Raw genomic sequence first — 22,563 nt, 5'->3', positions numbered from 1 at the left:
CCTATAACAAAGCAAAACAAAACAAAACATGCTAAATCAAAACCGGGTAAACAACTTAAAACATTTCTCCAAAGGAGATATACAAATTGTGAACATGCACATGAAAAGATGCTCAAAAATCACTAATCATTGGGAAAATTACCATAATGAAATGCCATTTCACACTCACTAGGATGGCTATTTCCAAACAACACCCAGGAAATAGTAAGTGTTGACTAGGATGTAGAGAAACTGGAATCCATCTTCATTGCTGTTGAGAACATATAATGGTGCAGCCACTGTGGAAACCTGTGCAGTGGTTCCTCACAAAACATAAAATTACCATATGATCCAGCAATTCCAATTCTGGGTACATACCCCAAGGAAGTAAAAAGCAGGGACTTAAATAGATATGCTGATATTCATGGCAGCATTATTCACAATAGCCAAAAGGTAGAAGCAATCCTTCTACCTTTTGGTAGATAAATAAAATGTGGTATATATATGCAATGGAATATTACTCAGCCATAAAAAAGAAGTGAAGTTATGATACTTGCTACAACACAGATAAACCTTGACATTATGCTAAGTTAAAATAAGCCAGACACAAAAGTACAAATATTGTATGATTCCACTTTTATGAAGGACAGGCAAATTCACAGAGACATTAGATAGAGAGTTTCTGTTTGGGATGATAAACTTCTGACAATGGATAGTACTGATAATTCCAAAATATTGTTAATATACTTAATGTTACTAAACTGTACACTTAAAAATGGTTAAAATGAGCTGTGCGTGGCTCACACCTGTAATCCCAGCACTTTGGGAGGCTGAGGCAGCCGGATCACTTGAGGTCAGGAGTTTGAGACTAGCCTGGCCAACAGAGCAAAACCCCATCTCTACCAAAAGTGCAAAAACTGGCCGGGTGTGGTGGCAGGTGCCTGTAACCACAGCTACTCGGGAGGCTGAGGCATGAGAATCGCTTGAACCCAGGAGGTGGAGGGTGCAGTGAGCCGAGATGGCGCCACTGCACTCCAGCCTGGGCGACAGAACAAGACCCTGTCTCAAACAAACCAAAACAAAAATAGTTAAAATTGTAAGTTTTGTTACATATATTTTACAATAAGAAAAATTTTTTAAAGAATGTCCATTATTGAAAATGAAGAGCAATGAACAGATTTGCCTACCTATTAAGATTCTATAAAACTGCAATCATTAAAACACTCTGATCTTGCGGTACAAGAAACAGAAAGATAAATGGAATATAACAGTCCACAAATATTCCTAAAATATAGCAAAAGACAAAGACATTTTATATTACTGGAGAAAAAGTGAATGTTTTAAAATATAATTTCAAATTAGAAAGAATTTCTTAAGCTGAAACAAAGGCCTGATGCCAAAGGAAAAATTTTTACTGATCCTTTGTGTCTGTCAAGCAAAGCCATACAGAATAATGTACTATAAGTAGTTAAAAACGGCAAGAGACTAGGAAAAAACTTGCATGTGAAAAAGCAATAGTTTTTTTTTTGTTTTTTTGTTTTTTTTTTTTGAGATAGAGTCTCGCTCTGTTGCCCAGGTTGGAGGGCAGTAGCGTTACTTTGGCTCACTGCAACCTCCGCCTCCTAGGTTCAAGCGATTCTCCTGCCTCAGCCTCCTGAGTAGCTGGAACTACACCCGGCTAATTTTTGTATTTTTAGTAGAGACTGGGTTTCACCATGTTGGCCAGGCCGGTCTCGAACTCCTGACCTCAGGTGATCCGCTCACCTCAGCCTCCCAGAGTGCTGGGATTACAGGCTTGAGCCACTGCACCCGGCCTCCAATTCTGTTTGTATCATTCCAATTTTTTTCTACTAGTCAGAAAATTACACGTTTTAATTTTTAACTTTTTAATGATTACTACAGAATAGCTGTATCCAATTGAATAGCCGTATCTACACTTTTTGCAATGATGGAAATTTTCTATATTTGTACTATCTGAGACTGTGGATATCAACCATATGTGTCAACCAAGCGTACAAAATGTGATCTGAGTTCTAAAAGGAGAAATTGATTTTTTTTTCTCTCTTTTTGAGACTGAGTCTCCCTCTGCCACCCAGGCTGGAGTGCAGTGGCATGATCTCAGCTCACTGCAATCTCCACCACCCTGGTTCAAGATTCTCATGCCTCAGCCTCCAGAGTAGCCGGGATTACAGGCTTGCACCACCACACCCAGCTAATTTTTTTGTTGTTTTTTGAAATGGAATCTCACTCTGTTGCCCAAGCTGGAGTGTAGTGGTACGATCTCAGCTCACGGCAACCTCCACCTCCTGGGTTAAAGCAATTCTCATGTCTCATGCCTCAGCCCCCCTAGTAGCTGGGATTACAGGCCTGCACCACCACACCCAGTTAATTTTTGCATTTTTAGTAGAGACAGGGTTTCACCATGTTGCCCAGGCTGGTCTTGAACTCCTGACCTCAAGTGATCCACCCACCTTGGCCTCCCAAAGTGCTGAGATTACAGCCATGAGCTACTGCGCCTAGTCTGATTTTTCATTTTATTTAAGTGCCACACGAGTAGTGGCTACCATACTGAAAAGCACAGCTCTGTAATTCCCCACATAATGAATATGGCTGACTGTATCCTCATGGTGTAGTTTCACATGTTCTTCTACCTCCATATGTCCTGTAAACTGCTGTCAGAATCTAGAAGCTTCATTACATTCAGGTTCAGTTCTTCTTGGCAAAAATACTTCATAAGTTGAATTGTGTAGTTCCTGTTGTATTGTGTCGCAACACCTATAACGTAGTTATTTTCCTTTAAGGTGATGCTCAGCTTGATTACATATGCCTGGGAGGAATAAGACTATGTGCATCTGTTCACATCTTTATTTTTAACAAAAAACTCTGGAAGAAAACATAAGAAATTAACAAAAATGGTTATTTAAAAGAGACGCAGATTAAACTAGGCTGATCGGGGCAGGTGTGGGAGTGAGACTATTCAAAATATACTTTTTTATGTTTCTGTGGTACCCAATCAAAAAAGTTAATAAATTTTAGTACAGATTCTTGTCCTATACTCCATATCTAAGATCACAGTATCTGGGTATGAGGTCTAGAAAAAAACCATTCAAACATGTTTCCTCCACAATTCTGCACGTTAAAGCTTAACCCTATCCACTGGGACACTGCAATGAATACAAGAAATAAAAGGTTGACAATCATGAACTTTAGTCGTATTTATTATTAGTTTCTTCTCCTTTAGGTTCCACTGATCACTATACAGTTACATATCTCAACATTATTTTAATCTCTTGCAGGAATATCCTCATGAAGTGATACTTCATAATGACACACTGGATTCTTATTTACCAAGAAACAGCTCTTCATTTGCTACTTCCCTTGTATTAAGCTACCAGATTCAGATTTTTTTTCAAGAAAAGTTTCTCTCTTTAAAAATGGCTTATTTCCTTCTCTCTGAAAAAAGAACTGTGTAATCTAATTTTCTGGCCTATGAAATCATTATTAAATAAAACTGATAAAATCAGTTGTGTTCTAATTGAAAGGGGTAAGAATGAGAATTCAGTACTCTCCGGTTTCTTGTCTCCTATACCCTCTGGCCACATAGTTTTCCAAGACACCAAAGAAAGCAATTCAAAAAGGCAGTAGAACCTAGTGAAAAAACACTGAAAATAAATGATATTTTAATTAATCACAATTCTTATTTTGCTCTTAAGACTGAGAAAATCGAGGCAAATTTAATGCAATATTATATTAACTGTAAGCATATTTGCTTTTTTCCTTGTTATACTTAGTAGTTCAAAGGGTCTTAATAATTATTTCTATTATATAACTATGTGTATATGTTTGTATAGTTCAAAACCGCTACGGAAAGGTGAAATACATATAGTCTATATTCATATTCACAACTTAGTCTCTTAATTCACATGAACAATGTAAAGTAAAATGGTTTCCCTCAAAATGATTCACTTTGGTATTAAAATATGATCAGAGATTTTGAAAATTATGGCAATAAAATGTTCTAGCGAACAGTGGAAACGCTCTAAAATAGGCTCTACATAGTTTTATCAATGTGATTTTAACGAAGAAAAAGAACATAGACCAAATAATAGTATAATGTTATTCAACACACTGGAATAGTTCATCAACTTTAAATTCTTATACAAATATTTTTCCTAGTCCTGTATTGCATCAAGAGTCCATCTATAGAATCACAATATAGAGAGGAAATAAATTCTATGTTAAATATAGTCATTTTATATTAAATAACACAAATTTTAACCAAACATTAACATACTGCTTCCTTCTTTGATATTCCTCTGAGCCTAAAGATTTTTGAATCTTAAAACTCCTAACTTTAACAGATGGATCAGATGTTTCAGCTCCTAAGTGTCAGTCTTTCACAAGAAATGAATTAGTCACACAGACCTCTTCTAGCTTTGAAAAAATCTGAAATCTATTCTAGGAATGCTGACTATTCCTACTGCCATGTTAACATTTTCTGGCATGTTACATGCAACCTTCTACGTTCAAAATACATAATTTTCATAAGCAATATAGCCACACAGAAAATACTGGAAGAAACCTGAAATGATGAAGAAGCCAAATTCAACTTAAAATTTATTTAGTGATACTAATGTAAATAATTCTACTAAAGAGAATTAGATGAACAGATACCTTCACCAAATGTTTCCAGGGCAACAAAATCTATTCAAGGGATTAGTAAGATAAAAACTTCTCAAAATACTACTAAGACATTATTTGCCTTTTCCATTCATTCTTTCATCAGTGTTCAGAGCAGCAGACTACTTGTGTTTTGTCTGGTAAAACAAAACTATGTCTGCATAGTGCTGACTTATGAAAAACTGCTCTTGTGTTTTAAAAATTTCAGCTTAGTTTTTAATACAGTAAGTATCAATAGATACAACCCAAATAAATCAAGTAAGGAAGGTTTTGAGCAAGTGGTAGTACAAATTGAAAAGAATGGAGACAGGAAAGCAGGTTCCAATTTAAAAGAAGAAATCTGCAGAACTAAGTTAATGCCAACATTCAAGGTGGAAAAACATTTAAGATGAAGGTGTTTTCAAGCCCAGGTGAGACTCCAAATTAAATCTCAAAATGGCAGCTGGTTTCACATGAAGATAATAAATTATACCTTAAACACTATTTCAAACCCACACACGGGACATTCATGTAAAGCTTCCAAACAGTAGAGACGGTGGATCAAATTGAAAAAAGGCCAATCTTTAATTGCAGATTTGTGAGTAATTATGCAACATAGTACAAGTAAATTCTACAAAGGAAATAACAAGATTAAAACAACAACAACAAACAGTAAGCAAAGGACTGAATTTGAAATACCAAATTAAGAAGATGAAAGGAACTGCAGACAGGAAGGAAGGAGAAATAAAAGTCCAAGAGGACTTAAACCATAGGGTTATAGAAATGAAGAAAGAGAAAGGGCTCAGAAAGAATATATAACATTACAGTTAAAGGGAATTTCTGGTTTTTACTTTGAGAGTCTGTGAATCACAAACCATTGGGAGAAGCAATATGGCAGAGTACAGAGATAACAGATTTGAAATCAGAAATCTGCATTCAAATTCCTGCCCTGACACTTACTGATTGTGTGATTTCAAAAACTCTTTTCAGTTTTTCTTAAGTCAGCAGTATGCATAGTTTTGTTTTGCCAGACAAAACAGTAAACAGATTGTGAACTGCTGTTTTTCTACTTAGCTATGTATTCTATAATTAAATCAATAGTTCTACAATGATAAATCAACATTTTCATCAATGGGTTTAAGATAATAATTTCATAAACTAGCTAGAATATAAAATATAAATTCTACACAAAGGGATTTTATCCAATTCGATAATTTCAGACAATGTTTCAACATTAACAATTTAGTAAACACCAGTTGTAAAACTAAAAGTACATAATCCCTAAACCTTTCTTTGTCAGATTAAGAATTTTATATCTAATAAAAGTGTGTAGCTGGATGCCATGGCTCACACCTCTAATCCCAACACTTTGGGAGTCTAAGGCAGGAGGATTGCTTGAGCCCAGATGTTTGAGACCAGCCTGGGCAACACAGTCAGACTCCATCTCTATAAAAAGTAAAAAAAAATTAGCCAGGCATGGTGGCTCATTCCTGTAGTACCAGCTACTTGTAGGGCTGAGGTGGGAGGATCTCTTGAACCCAGAAGGTCAAGACTGCCACGACCTGTAATTATGCCACTGTACTCCACATGGGCAACAGAGCAAGACCCTGTCTTTAAAAAAAAAAAAAAAAAAAAGTCTGCTAAAATCCACACTGGAAAAACTATTTATCTGAAATTAGGCAGACATATGATCACTATCAAATCTCCTAACAAATAAAATTAGCAGTATTTGTTGCCATTAAATCTACACCACCAAAAATCGTATTAGTATTCAAATAACAATCCCTCATCCAAACTCTTTCAACATATTTTGGTATTAAAAGTTTGTTGGATTTTTATAAAGTTAAACATAGCTTTTTTTTTTCATTTGATTTATTTATTTATTTTTTTGAGGAACAGTCTCACTTTGTCACCCAGGCTAGAGTGCAGTGGCATGATCATGGATGGCTCAATGCAGCCTTGACCTCTCAGGCTCAAGCCATCCTCCCACCTCAGTACCCAAAGGAGCTGGGACCACAGGTGCACACCACCACGCCTGGCTACTTTTTGTATTTTCAGTAGACAGGATTTCACCATGTTGCCCAGGCTGGTCTTGAACTCCTGAGCTCAAGTGATCTCCCTGCCTTGGCCTCCCGAAGTGCTGAGATTACAGATGTGAGCCACCGCGCTTGGCCTATAGCATACATTACGGTAGTTGATTATGGTAATATAGTACAAGTCCTTACGTTATGGTAGTTAACTATGGTAATATAGCACAGTTCCTAGGCAACATGTAACATTTCTGAAGGATTTAGAACAGAACCCTAAAAGTGAAGCACATTAATATTTCTCCTATAAGAAATACTCAATTCCTATTAAGCTCTACTAAAAAAATGAGTTTAGTCAATCAGGTTTTGCTTCCAAATGAATCATTAAAAAATGTAGTTGCTACAGCTATTTGAATTTCAGAATTGCAGATAAAGAATAGTGGACCTACAGTTATTTATCTGACCAACACTGACAGAGTATAAACTAGGGTTTATGATATATGCGACCTAAAAAGCCAAGCTTGCCCTCTCTTGCTAATTTCTGAAATATGAATGATGTATCTCTCCTGAAATTTCTATTTAACTGTGAGGAGTTATGGCACACTTCCTAATATAAAAACTCAATGTTATTTCTTATTTGTAAATATTTAGAAAGTTAGATATTTATACTTCATACACATTAAAACAAATTAATTTTTACAAAGCTTTGGGATACACCTGGACACATAAAAGCAGAACATATCACCCTTTTTTGAAAATCATCAGAGTTATACAAATATCAGTATGACAAGACTCTAACATCTGAACACCAAATAAATTTAAAAGTTTCAAGAAAATGCTGCTTTCATTATTCAAAAAGAGTGGAATGAAATATTACCATGTATATCAGTTAACATACTTTTGCTTCCAAGGCAAAGAAAAAGGAACCAAAACAGACTTAAACCTTAAGTAAATTTATTCTCCCAAAATGAAAACTCCATAAGAGAAAAATCCATAGTAGTATGTAGGATTCAGAAAAAGTTTGGTCAGTCACATTTTTTCCTGCTACCGTGTCAATACTATTAACCTCTCTATGTCAGCTTTGCCTTCAAATTGGTTTACCTTAAAGTAGAAAAATGGCTGCAGCAGTTCCAGACTCATACCCACACAATGCTATCCTTGGAATCCCTCCGACTGGATCCATTTATGGCCTGTACCAATCAATGGAGTTCTATTCTGTAAGTTAGCTTAGAAAAATCATGGCCCATCCTGTAGTCAAACTACACAATTGGATAAAAGATAGAATGGATACTGGGGAGGGGAAGGTACACAGTGCCATAAGAGAAACAAAAAATTTACAATTAAGAGTAAATAGTAAGGTCAGGTGTAGGTGGCACACACCTGTAATCCCAGCATTTTGGGAGGCCAAGGTGGGAGGCTCACTTGAGGCCAGGAGTCCAAGACCAGCCTGGACAACAACGTGAGACCTCATCTCTACAAAAAAAAATTTAAAAATTAGTTGGGTATAGTGGCACATGCCTGTAGTCCCAGCTATTCAGGAGGTGAGGTGGGAGGATTGCCTGAGTTGAGGAGTTCCAGGCGGCAGTGAGCAATGATCACACCACTGCACTCCAGCCTGGGTAACAGAGCAAGACCCTGTCTCAAAAAAGAGTAAATAGTAATAGAAACTTGAGATGGTTAGTATGAATTAAAATATTCAAGTAACATGATATTCCTTTATTATTCAATAAGCATTTATGAACACCTAAGTAAATGCTAGGTACTGTACTAAATATGTGAAGATGACAGAAAATGAATTTTAGACTTAAAGACATTTCTTGTATATAATTTGAAATTGTCTAAAAATAATATATAAAATCTATAAATACAGGAAAATAGCCTGTATGCTTTCAATTACATTGAAATATCTAGTTAACATTTTTACTTTCACATGCAATAATATCCCTATACGAAGACGATAAGGTTTCACATGGTAAAATTTCTATAGTTCAATTATTCTAATGAATGAAAACATTCCCTATTTAAAATTACTGGAACTTACTGAATTCCCTATTTAAAATTATTGGAAATTATTGGAATTCCCTATTTAAAATATGTGCCAGAACATATAGATGATGGGTCAAAAGATCATATAAAACAACAGCCCCTTTAATTTTACACAGAAACACAATTAACAACATTTACTGGGTGATCATCACCTTCTTTTAAAACTAGCTAGTGGTAGTAACTGCACGAGTTTATGTCCCACCATTGGGGCAATTTCGTCATTTTCCTATATTCAAGTCTTTATCAGCAATAGCAATAACAAATTCAAGAGTGTGAAAAATAGTTGGCATACTTACATCAGACATAGAAGTCTTCCTACCTACCAAAAAAACCAATTTTGCTATAGTAAACCTATCAAGATCGTATTGACCAATGAAGTAAAAATCATTCATTCATTCATACATTCAACATTTTGTAAACAGACCAGAAATCAGCATTTTTAATAATGATGCAAGACAACATAAATGTCAGACTGACATAAAGAAACATACAAGGAAATGTAATGCTACCAACTAAATAAGAAACTTAAATGAGAAAACTAAGCAGAAATGTGTAGACCCAAAAACAAAAAGGGGTTTTATTTATATGCGAAATCATAAATCACTTTAAATTTCCTAAACATGAATATTATTCATATTTAAGACAGAAGTTTTGCAAAATAACATCAGCTGATACACATCTCAACAGTTTAAACTCTTCATTCCCAGGTTATCCCCTAAATACAAGCAAATTTATGGGTTTGGCCTTTAACACACAGTATGATTTTTTATTGTCCTTTATTGAAAAAACCAGACATATTTTATTAAATACTTACACTTTAGACAGACAGAACTGGCTTGAAAACAGAAATACAATCAACCTAAGCATCAAAGAAAGGTAGATAGATGGGTGTATGGATGAATGGATGGATAGATAAGCAAATAAATAAATCACTGAGATCATAAATGGAAGCGAAGTTAAACGAGGAGAGTAAATTGATGTCTGCTCTTTAATTAATATTACAATATTATTCAAGGACAAATATGCAACAGTACTTCTCAACTGCCAGTTTTCCTTAAACTATCAATTTTCTAGAAAAATTCCTCAAAAAGTAGAACAGCAGTAATGTCAAAAATGTATCCCAAGACAAAACTCAGTAATGAGGCTAAAAAAGAAACTCAAAATGAAAAAGGTTCACAATGTGCTGTATATATTTCAACTTCTTCAACAACTTGGTCCTCCTGCATAAAAAAGGCTTAGATATTTTGTTAGCAAAGATAATTCCAATACAGATAACCCAAAAGGTTCTCAAGCCATATTTTTAAAAGTTGACAAACTATTTGAAATTATCCAACATAACCTAATGAAAACTCTATTAATTAAACTTATTACTTAAAAGATTAGAAAGTAATATCACTATAACCCCTGGCTGAAAAAATAAAATTTTAATCTTACTTTATTTGTATTAAATTATATATGTTCATATTGTACAAGAAATATGTTTGCTACCACGGTGTGGTAAAAAAATAATTTAATCCCAAAGATATCCATGTCCTAATCCCGGGAACCTGTAACTGTTACATTACATGGCAAAGGAGAATTAAAATTTACAAGGAATTATGGTTGTTAACAGATGGCAAGATTATCCTGGATTATGTCAATTGGCCCAAAGTAATCAACAGGGCACTTAGAAGTGTAACGGGGAAGCAGGAGAGTTAGAAGGAGATGACTAGGGAAAAACGGTCAGAGAGATACAACTTGGTTGGCTTTTAAGATGGAGGAAGGGGGCCATGAGCCAAGGAATGTGGACAGCTTCTAAAAACTAGAAAAGGAAAGAAAATGGATCTCTCCTAGAATAAACAGTCTTGCCACACTTTGATTTTAGCCCAGCAAGATCCAGGTCTTATTTGTGATCTCCAGAACTACAAAATAATAAGCGTATAACATTTAAACCACCAAGATTATGTTAATTAGTTAAAACAATTATAGAAATTTAATTCACGTGGCAATTCCTCATACATAAGACCCAAAATAAGAATAACTGATTATCTTCGAGACACAATATTCCCTCAACTACTTTGAAGTTCTTATCATTATCCTTCCAAATCATGTGCCACAGGTGTATCCAGCCAGGACTTCTAGTAGACTTAACAGGTTTTTAATTATACATCTTTGTAGCTTTTTAAAAAAAATCACAAACTAGCCTATTCAACATTTTCTATATACTTTCTTTTTATATATTTATTTATTTATTTAGAGATAGGATCTCACTGGGTCGCCCAGGCTAAAGTGCAGTGGCATAATCTTGGCTCACTGCAGTCTCAACCTCACTGAGCTCAGGTGATCCTCCCACCTCAGCCGCCCGAGTAGATGGAACCACAGGCACTGTACCACTATGCCCGGCTAATTTCTGTATTTTTTGTAGGGACAGGGTTTCGCCATGTTGCCCAGGCTGGTCTCAAACTCCTGCGCTCAAGTATCTTCCCATCTCAGTCTCCCAAAGTGTTGGGTTTACAGGCGTGAGCCACTGTGCCTAGCCTAATTTCATGTAACTTAAAATCTACTCTGCAGTAATCAAAGTCGAACAGGAATATTAAATTATGTTAATGCTAAACTGTTCCAAGTTTCGTTTAAGAAATGTGAATGTAAGAAAATCTGGGAATAAATCTAAAATGGTAGATTCTAGCCTAAAAAAACTAAATTAGTAATATTCAAATTTTCAAATAAAGACAGATTAAAAAACTCATCAAGGGTTCACATAGGTATGGTTCAACATACATTTTTCTTTTTTTGGTAGAATTTAGATATGGTGAAACGCAAAGATAGTATCAATTCAATGAGTTTTGACAAATATATATATCTGTGTAACCAACAATCAGGATAGGAAACATTTCTATCACCTGAAGAAACTCCTATTCTTTCCAGTCAATCTCTACCATCCATAGATAATTTATTTTTTAATATCCAGCTTAATACCTTACTAACATATGCAAACTTAACTCTTTACATCACTTAAATTCCCAACTAAGAAAGCAATTAAGTCATTTATATATACAAATTTTTTTTTTTTCCTTTTTTACAGATGAGGGGGTCTCACCTATGTTGTCCAGGCTGGACTCTTAATAAGTCCTGGGCTCTAGCAATCCTCTCACCTCAGCCTTTTACACAAACAAAAATAGTTACTGAATTGAACTGCCATAATTTTTAGAACCACTAACATCACCAATACTTTTTAAGGAAGATTATACATTTCTATACGAAAATAACCAGCCAAAACCTTCAAAACTACCTCTATTTTCTGTTAGAAATACCTATCAGCAAAACACACCTATTTTTGCGATATCGAGTCAATATTAATACATGCCGCATTAACCATATCATTGACTACAATGAGGAAAACCCGAGTTTACAAAAACACACTCAGAAACTATTAAAATAGGTAGGTAAAAAATATTAGGTAGATACCTGTACAAATATTACAGTGAATTTGGAATTGTAAGCTTTCATGCACACAAAGGGAAAAAAAGAATCCTAAATTTGAAGTTTTCATTGAAAAAGTAAACGGCTCAGGGCATTACAAATAAATTTCACAGATTACGTATTCATAAATCAACCTTTGGAAGTCTAGTCCATGTCTTGTCTCTACTCCGCCCCTTACCTTCAAGCTGTCCCTCAGTGAGAATGTACTTGGAACACAACAGAGCATATTACAGCTCAATATCATGCACATACCTACACTACTCAAAGAAAGCACTGGCAGCGTCACATGTAAGAAACCAAAAAAAAAAAAAAAAGATAATCAATTCTGCATGGCATTTAACATTTTAATTGACAACATTTTTCGTCTTATTTAAAATCGTATAAAACCCAGAAACAGCTTGACTCCAAAGAACTATACCTTTCTAACAAGAAAAGCACATTGGGGACAGAAAGAGAGATTACCCTCCATACCAAAATTTTTCACTTTTATCCTCTACGGTTAGAAAGCCAAGCATCTATTAAGGAGAGGATGAATCCGGGCACAGCCACCACCACGGCCTCTGCCTCTAAAACACATAGGAATCCCCGGACTGTGTGGGAAGGTCTCTTTCCTTTTCTCCCTCCCCTTCAGCAACCTTACAGGATAAGTTTTAAGTCTCGAGCTACAGCACTATGAAGACTTTTCCAAGAAAAGAGATGCCAGGGAAGCTGGCCGCCTGTCGCCGTGAGTGGTCCGCCCCCTACCCCCACCTGCCCGCGCGGCGCCGGACTCGCGGCTCCGCCTTTCGGGGAGGTCTCCGTGGCCGCCCAGGCGCCACAGCGGGGAGCCGCGGTCGACCCCTCCGGGATGGGGGCCAGGGCAACCTCCGCGGCTATCCCGGGAGTCCCGCTCCGACACCGCCTCCACAGGGGAAGCCGCTAGGAGAGACGCAGGGACCCAGGCAAGGGATGCGGGCAAACGTGCCAAGGGTTCGGCAGAGGGGCGTGACCGCCAGTTGGCCGGGCTGAGCGAGGTGCCAGAGGGAAGCCCGCAAGGTACGTCTGCGAGAGCCGGGTGCGGGCGCGGCAGGGGAAAAGGGGGTTGCTCGCTCTCTTACCGCCAGGTCCGGATTGCGGCTGTCCCTGTGTGACACGGCTCGGATGACCCCCGCTCGCCAGCTTCGCCAGCCGCGTCCGCTCTCCCAGCGCTCCGAACGCGCCTCGTCGTCGACCGCCACACACAGGAATCGCTTACCCACCAGCTCTGCCCGCGTCTCTACCGCCATAGCTGTCGCTGCCGAAGCGGCCGCTGCCTCCTCCAGTGCGAGGGAACCGATGAAACCTCACTCCTACCGGCCGCTCATGCTGAGGAGAGCGGACCGGGACACAGCAGCGGACCCGAACGAGCGCAGACTCGGGACGAACCGGCCGCTCTGCCCCGGACACAGCGACCTCGGGCCCTCCCCCCAAACACTCCTTTGGACTCCCAGATTCGCAGCCTTGTGCTGCAGCGCCACACAAGAAAACTGAAACAAAACCCAACGCGGCCGTCGAAGACCCCGAGGCAGCCCAGCCGCCGCCACCGCGCTGCGGCCAGTACTGCTCCGTCTCCCTCCCCAGGCAGCGGCGGCGCGCAGCGCGTCTCCTTCCGCCGGCGCGGGCGGGGCAGCAGCCGCGGGAGGGTCGGCGGAACCACCGCAGACGGAAAGTAGTGCCCGGCCCTGCGGAGGCGGCAGCGGCCACTGGGTCCGTCCAGATCCAGAGGCGGCGGTGGCGAGAGACGAAAAAATGAAGAGAGCCGCGGAAAAGTAGGCGACAGCTATTCAAAGCTTTTGGGGGTCTACCTTTGTATTCGTTGCTCCCTCAGAGGTGGAGGTGAGGGGAAAGTGAAGTGTAGTGGTTCCACTCTGATCAGAAAATAAACTCCTGGGTTGACGCCTCACCCGCGGAGCGATGTTCAGAGCACACAGCGCCCGCCGCCTGAGTTAGCCTGAATTAGCAGTCCCGCAGTAACAGCAGCAGAGCAGGACAACACTTCTACTGAAAACTAAGCCCCAAAGTCACAGCAGAACCAACCGTTCATGACTTCAAGGGAAAACGAGGGGGAAAATGTGATCCTTTCATTCTTCTCATTTGTGGTGATACTAATTACATGTTTAAGCTGTTCACAGATTTAAATTCGTCACTGCTTTATTATAAGAACAGCAAATGCTCCGTGGCGGGCCCTTGTCAACGTCCTGAAATTTCACAAACCGTGTCTGCGACAGTCTTAGTACTTTCAGTACTGGTACACAGCTCAAACACACTGGTCAGATAATAAAAGCAGAGAAAATCCCCAGATTCAGTTATTAGAAAATACCATGGAAAGAAAAGGATTTTAGCCAATCACAATTCAATAAAAAAAAATTTATTTCCCATCCAATTACAATCGGACTCCCTAACCCACACAAAGATCTCTAACTTGGAACAATCACTCTTCTTTGATCAACTTATTTGTTATAAATCAAATCTCCCTACAAATGTCAGTGAGCAGTTCGATTTCAGGCACCCTTTATACTGCTTTTTTATAGGTAGTCCAATATTCTAAATTTCAGTTTCTTGAGATTTTCCTGAACCTCTATTTAAAAAAAAAGTTAACAGAGTTTACACTAGTAATCTGAATGTTTAAAATAACTATAAGGCTTTTATCTGTTTTCTCTAGAACACTCAAGCTGGGCAATTTGAAGTGGAGGAACACAACCACTGCTAATAGGTTAGAAACCAAAATTATAAGGAAGATGGATTTTAATAATCATGGTCAAATTTTGCCAAAGACCAAACATAGAACTGTAATAAATAGGCTGGGCACGGTGCCTCACGCCTGTAATCCCTGCACTTTAGGAGGCAGATCACCTGAGGTCGGGAGTTCGAGACCAGCCTGGCCAACATGATGAAACTAAATGTATTTTTAGTCTCTACTAAAAATACAAAAAATTAGCTGGGCATGGTGGAGCATGCCTGTAATCCCAGCTACTCAGGAGGCAGCAGGAGAATCGCTTGAACCTGGGAGCTGGAGGTTGCAGTGAGCCGGGATCGTGCCACTGCACTCCAACCTGGGCAACAAGAGCAAAACTCAGTCCCCCCAAAAACAAACAAACAAACAAAAAACCTGTAATAAATTAAAACGGCAAAACATACCCAAAAATGCGTATCGGCAAGTTGAGAGAAAAACTTAATTTTGCTTGGGCAATTTTATTTCCAAGTCCACTTTTTCAGTGTACACTGTATAATACTTAGCAAATTATCTTAAGAATTACAGATGAAGATTTCTAAAATCAGTGTAGATTAAGGAACCAGTAAAGTGACTTGGTGACAATAATTCAACGTATGTAAGGATAAAAGAGTAGGGAGATCAACATCCAGATACCAAGTCATCAATGATCTGCTTTGTGACCATGGGCATGATGCAATTGTAAAAATGCAAAAATGCCTGAATCCTAATTTTCAGTGATATCCTAGGAGCAAACGAAAAATACAAATAAAGTCATTTGAGAAAAACATGCAAATTCATCAGTTATTACATAAATCCCACTCACCAAATTACATTCTTAAGCGTATAGGTTGCTAGTTGCCTTATATAAAACTGCCAGCTGTTTTCAGTTTTGTAGGCAAACTGCTCTAAATGGGCCCCTAGGAACTCCCACTACATGTTGAATTCCATCCTTTTCAGTCCTCTGAAAAGCATGTAATCCAACAAATCAATCAAAATATTTCATGTATAGAAACAAAGTTTTTCAGGAGGGCATATATCCCCAAAATATTTTTAATCAAGTATCTTAATATTCTTAGAACTCTGCTCCAAATTCTCTTCTACTAATCCCTTGACTACAGCCAATGCCTAGAGTTTACACTAATTTGTGGATATTTTGCTGTTGGAAAAACTTAAAAGTACATTTTTTTAAATGTAGAATAAAAAGTCCTTAAAAATTTTTTGTTTGCTGGCATTTTTTGCTTCGTTTTGTATTAAGGGGTATTTTTATTATTTTATTTTTGCCAGCAAATCATAACTTTGTAAAAAACAAGGAATTTAAAAAATTTTTCAAGTTGGTTTTGAAACTTCAGAATATTTGTTTCTTAACTTAATGTTTCCTTACATTCTTTACTTCCATAAAGATACTCGGAAACAGAAGAGTAATGGTATTTGTTTTCATCATACAGGTAAAAAGAATGACAGTGAAGTACTTAAAATAACTAAGTTTACTTATAGAAGCTGAAAATTAGACATATAAATTAGATTTTCTAGTCTTTCCATCCCCATGTGTAAATATGTCCATTAAATATGCCTATGCACACATCAATTCAAGCAAACTTCCTACATCAAATATCTTAATCTACACCAAAGACTGGGAGATTATTTGATTTTTTCCCTTTTTAGAAGTTCACAAAAATTTATTCATAAGAACAGCTTGGGCTGGATGATGGCATGTGTCTGTTGTCCCAGCTTCTCTGGAGGCTGCAACTGGAGGATCTCTTGAGCCCAGGACTTCTATTCAGGCTGGGCAACATCACAAGACCCTGTCTCTAAAAAACATTTTTAAAATACAAAAAAAACCCACAAACTATTTTGTTTTTTTAAAAAACTGACTTATAAAGGAAGAAAATGTATTCACTGCAATAAGAACCATAATTATCTACTTAGTTTAGTCTGAATAAGCAAAAGCCTAGTAGTTATAGATTTTTCACTTTTTGACTTGGTATGTAACTGCGGAAAGTGTCAATCATCTGCTCTCATACATACTAATATTTTATGTCACTATACATGTCTACTTTAAATATCACAGATATTATCTAACACAGACAAAAAGTTTAACACATCTTTTTAGCCACCACTTATAGAACACTTACTATGTGTCAGACAGTATACTAAGAACTTTACACATGTAATCTCACTTTGAGGATGAAGAAAATGAGGTTTAGAGAAGTTTAGTAACTTGCCTAAGAATACACATTAAGAAACTGGTTTTCAAAACCAGATCTTGTGATAACAAAGGCTCCCTGCTATTAACTATTATACTAAAAAGTCACTTAAAAGAAACGTGAAGGTCAGTTATCAAGTTGTTTCATCCTTATTTACAGTTTACTCATAATTGATGTGTTCAGTATTTATTTAGCACTTACTATGTGGGTCACATCCTGCAAGGTTCTGGAGATAGGACCTTTATCCTTGAGAAGCTCACAGTCTATCTGGAAAGATAGACAATAGAAATGCTTTGGTTTATTTAATTAAGGAACTATCAATAGAATTTCATCCAAATTTAATGCATTTTAACAAATATTTTTCAAACCTATTATAACTTGAAGGCTTTTATTAATTGTCAAATGTAAATAATGGACTGTGTTTATGAAGTCTTAGAGTATATATATAGATAGGGCTAAGAATCGTGCAAGCCACTATTTAAATGAGGGAAACCAAGAGTTTCAACTGAATTATGCAAGTGGAAGACCAAGAATAAATGGAATATAAATTTATGTTACCATTTTTTATTAAACCTTAAATAATTTGTATTTGGGGTTTGTATACCCTAAGCACTTATTTAAAATGAATTCCTCAATCACATTTATGATGATAAATTAACTCAAATATCAAAATATCACTTCCTCAAGGAAACCATCCCTGATTCTCAGACTATGTAGGATTCCCCAATAACAGATTTTCAAAACATGCCTTATTTGTCTTAGTACTACCACAACTGTATTTACACCATTTATTGTGTAATTGATCATTTATATTTTTTCCCTTTATAGGATATATAAGCTCCATAAGGCATCTTTGTCTTGTTCATAACTATACTCCCACCAGCTGCCAGGCCTTGCTAAGAGATGATAAAACATGTTATAGCATGAATGAATGAATGAATATAGCAAAATGTACCTTTTTCTAAATCTAACTCAACTAAGAGGAACTTAGAATTTCGGACATAAATGAGAGTTCCTGTTCTTCCTACAGGGTTATTCATCACCTTCAAAATAATGTCTTATCTACATTATCTCTTTTCATCATGGAGGTACAATGTTAAGCCTTCGAAAACATGCTTCAGTAGAAAAGCAAGGTTTTTCCTGGGAAAATGTCTAAAGAACAGATACAGAAGGAAGAGTTACAATTCTCAAGAAAAAACATTCATTTCATTACCAAACTACCAATTTAATACAAACCCAAAAATGATCCTGAGTGTATATCCAAAACACTAGTCTATTCTTAGTCTTCTAAAAAGAACAGTCTCAAATAACATCCTTGATGGAGCCAATATACAAACATAACTTTCTGACTATCTTCTTGATGCCATGGAAGGGGGGAAAGAGAAGAAAAAAAGGAAGATAGAAAAGAAATGAAGGAGGAAGTGAAGCAATCTCTATTGGGCCTTCTAATTGTACTTCCTATCCATCTGTTATCCAGTTTCCAGTTTAAATTCTGGCTGCACAGGAACGTACCACTTCTTTTCAACATTCTCTTCTCTATTAAAAACAAGGTTGATCTTTAATGATAAAAAATTAAAAATTCAGAAAGAATACACAAAGCATCAGAAAATTCCTAATCTGCTGAGTGAGGAACTACAAGAAATAAAGAAATGGAAAGTTGCCATTGAGCACACAGTTAAGAGTCTTGCCGGCGTGCCCCACTGCACTTTTTCTCTGTTCATCATCCCTATCATAAACGCTCCAACTATTAACTACCATTAAAATATGCAAGTCTGCACTCTGCAAACAGGTTAGGTTCCAAAAGGGTCGAGTTCTTATTAATCTTACAAGCTTTCACTATTGTTACAAGTTAATAGCAGCAGGGTAAAAGTCTTCTGTTTATATCCATGAAAGTTCATTAAGTAAAGGAGGTTCTAAACTTGTATTAAAACTATAAATGAAGGAAAGCCAATGTAAAATCTAAACTAAAAAGTAATACCAACTCAAAATCTCTGCATGCTAACCATATACTCCATCTATGTTCTTCCTCACCAATGAAGCTAGGTATTATATAATGAAGGAAATTTATGATCAAGAACACACGTAATTCAGCAAGGAGCAAAGTATGCTTTCCTGTCACGTGGTAGGTTCAAACCCCCAAAATGTTAAAGGACTGACAAAAGTAATCTTGCTTAGCAAAACAAATATTGTTAGAAAGACTTCAGCATATGCTATTTCTCAAAGGTCTCAAAGAAGATACACATATGATTAATACTAATATTACTGCATACTAATTACTAATATTAATACATACTAATATAATACAAACCAAAGTACTAAATAATAGTTTTTAAACATCATTGTAAAACTGCTTCTTTCCTCTGCTTTCCAAGTTTGGTCATAAAACCATTATATTAAAACAAATAGGTCAGGCATGGTAGCTCTCACCTGTAATCCCAGCACACTGGGAGGCTGAGTGGGGCGGATCACCTGAGGTCGGGAATTTGAGATCAGCCTGACCAATATAGTAAAATGCCTTCTCTACTAAAAATACAAAAATTAGCTGGGCATGGTGGCACATGGCTGTAGTGCCAACTACTCGGGAGGCTGAGGGAGGGGAATCACTTGAACGCGGGAAGCAAGAGACTTCAGTGGACTGAGACTGCACCACTGCACTGAAGCCTGGGCGACAGAGTGAGACTCAGTCTCAAAACAAACAAACAAACAAACAGTCTATCAAAACTAACTTGAAATGGAAGAATTTCTGCAATGTTCTACATTACAAATAAACTTTTGAATTGACACTTTTTAACCTTATATACCTTCTTCATCTATAATAGATAAAAATCCTATCTCAACTATTATATATTATTATATATAATAATTTCTTAATAATTTCAACTATTCTAGCTACAAAAATTATCTTAAAAGCAATTGCTTCATTTGCTTTTATATCTAAATTTGCATGGATGCTTCTTTCCCCCACTTGCAATTTCTTTTTTATTTAATTATTTCTTTTTTTGAGTCAGAGTCTCCCTGTTGCCCAGGTTGGAGTGCAACGGCGTAATCTCAACTACTGCAACCTCTGCCTCCTGAGTTCAAGCAATTCTCGTGCCTCAGTCTCCCGAGTAGCTGGAATTAAAGGCATGTGCCACCACGCCTGGCTAATTTTTGTATTTTTAGTAGAGACGGGGTTTCGCTGTGTTGGCCAGGCTGGTCTTTAACTCCTGACCTCAAGTGATCCACCTGCCTCGGCCTCCCAAAGTGCTGGGATTGCAGGCATGAGCCACTGCGCCCCGCCCTGCAATTTCTTTTTATATTCACAAGTTTTAAAATTTCATATACAGCCAAATATGCTAATATATTTATGTTGCAGCCTTAAGGCATGCTTTAAAAATACTCTATGTAGGTATTCTTTGGTATTTTCTTTTAGGAATTTTATAATTCAATTTTTATTTATTTATTTATTTTTGAGATGGAGTCTTGCTCTGTTGCCAGGCTGGAGTGCAGTGGCGTGATCATAGGATCACCGCAACCGCCTTCTCTCGGGTTCAAGCAATTCTCCTGCCTCAGCCTCCCGAGTAGGTGGGACTACAGGCGAGCGCCACCACGCCCAGCTAATTTTTGTATTTTTAGTAGAGACAGGGTCTCATCATGTTGGCCAGGATGGTCTCTATCTCTTGACCTCATGATCTGCCCTCCTCGGCCTCCCAAAGTGCTGGGATTATGGGCGTAAGCCACTGCCCCCAGCCTAATTCAAATTTCAAATCTGTTAATGTATCCCTTAATTACAAAAGAAATACAGAATAGAGATATAATACTTTCTATAAAACTAATAAAGATGAAAAAAACATTAAGTAGGACAAGAATATGGTAAAACAAATGCTCTGTTGTAGAAGTAATACACATTTGGTTAAAAAAACTTTTTTTTTGAGACACGGTCTCACTCTGTCATCCAGGCTGGAGTGCAGTGGCACAATCTTGGCTCACTGCAACCTCTGCCTCAGAAGTTCAAGCAGTTCTCCTGCCTCAGCCTCCTGAGTAGCTGGGATTACAGGCACACACTACCACACCTGGCTAATTTTTGCATTTTTGAGTAGAGACAGGGGTTTCACTATGTTGGCCAGGCTAGTCTCCAACTCCTGACCTCAAGTGATCCTCCCACCTTGGCCTCCCAAAGTGCTGGGATTTCAGGCATGAGCCACTGTGCCTGGCCAGGTAAAAACAACTTCTAGGAATTACAGTTCACTTATTGCATCGAAACTGGACTTGCCTTTACATTCTTAATGTACTTTTACTTTTCCTCAAGATATGAACTTATTGTTGTAAAGCTGAATTTTCTTTCACTACTTAAATCATTTATGTATATCTGGTAAATTATGACTAAATTTTTGTTAAATTGCATAAAGTAAACTGAAATACATACTTGGGGCCAGGCACAGTGGCTCACACCTGTAATTCCAGCACTCTGGGAGGCCAAGGCGGGCAGATCGCCTGAGGTCAGGAGTTTGAGACCAGCCTGGCCAACATGGTGAAACCTCGTCTCTACTAAAAATACAAAAATTAGTTGGGCATGGTGATGGGCACCTGTAATCCCAGCTACTCAGGAGGCTGAGACAGGAGAATCCCTAGATCCCGGGAGGCGAAGGTTGCAGTGAGCCGAGATTGCGCTATTGCACTCCAGCCTAGGTGACAAGAGTGAAACTCTGTCTCAAAAAAAAGAAAAGAACAAAAGAAATACACACTTGGTACACTAAAAAAAAAAATAATAATAAATAAATAAATAACTTCTGGGAAGCAATCTGACCATCTTTACTGATAACAGCCTTAAACAAATCATACCATTTGACTCAGTAATTCGACTCCTTGGAAATCACCCTCAGTGAACAGACTAAGGATATCGAAATATGGAAAAAGTATGTTAGATGCTTTGGTCAACTGATTGCTGAGAGTCTCTCCTCAATCGCTAAAATGAGTGGGAGTGTAAGAGTGCTTATAAAGCAGGCAGCCATGAAGAAAAGTGTTTTAGGATGAGAGAGATACATACTTGAATCCTGAAGAAAATTTATCAAAGGACAGGGATGAAATAGAAATAAAAACACCTTTTTTTTGTTTGTTTTTTTTTGAGACAGGGTCTCACTCTTGTCACCCATGCTGGAGTGCAGTGGTACAATCATGGCTTACTGCAGCCTTGACCCACCTCCCGGGCTCAAGCAATCCTCCTGCCTCAGCCTCCCAAGTAGCTGGGACCACCGGCATGTACCACCACGTCCAGCTCATTTTTTATTTTTTTGTAGAGACGACGGTCTCACTATTTTGCTAGGCTTGTCTCAAATTCTGGTGTTACGCAATCCTCTCACCTTAGCCTCCCAAAGTGCTGGGACTGCAGGCATGAGCCACCGTGCTCAGCCCAAGAACAATTTGTTAAACAGAGCAAAATAAAATCAAAGAGAAGACTGAAGGTAATGGGGTCAAAAGT

At 37.7% G+C, this 22,563-nt stretch overlaps 1 protein-coding gene across 5 annotated transcripts in view; it reads right to left on the bottom strand.

The window, feature by feature from the left end:
* JMJD1C (jumonji domain containing 1C) overlaps positions 1-22,563 on the bottom strand; it is a 348,302-nt gene that overhangs the window by 276,624 nt on the left and 49,115 nt on the right. For 2 of the 5 annotated variants that reach the window (XM_063710060.1, XM_063710061.1), the window contains exon 1: positions 13,268-15,920. The exons of 2 other annotated variants lie outside the window; for them this stretch is intronic. In XM_063710060.1, coding sequence (XP_063566130.1) covers positions 13,268-13,435 — 168 coding nt within the window. In that variant the 5' untranslated portion in view covers positions 13,436-15,920. Of the gene's footprint in view, positions 1-13,267; positions 15,921-17,306; positions 17,373-22,563 lie in introns of those variants that run through there. One more of the 5 variants, XM_063710062.1, reaches the window with a different exon arrangement.

The sequence above is a fragment of the Gorilla gorilla genome, chromosome 8, assembly GCF_029281585.2.
Source record: "Gorilla gorilla gorilla isolate KB3781 chromosome 8, NHGRI_mGorGor1-v2.1_pri, whole genome shotgun sequence".
NCBI classification, from domain to species: Eukaryota; Metazoa; Chordata; class Mammalia; order Primates; family Hominidae; genus Gorilla; species Gorilla gorilla.
The sequence above is the reverse complement of the archived record's forward strand: the minus strand, read 5'-3'. Positions and strand labels throughout refer to the sequence as shown.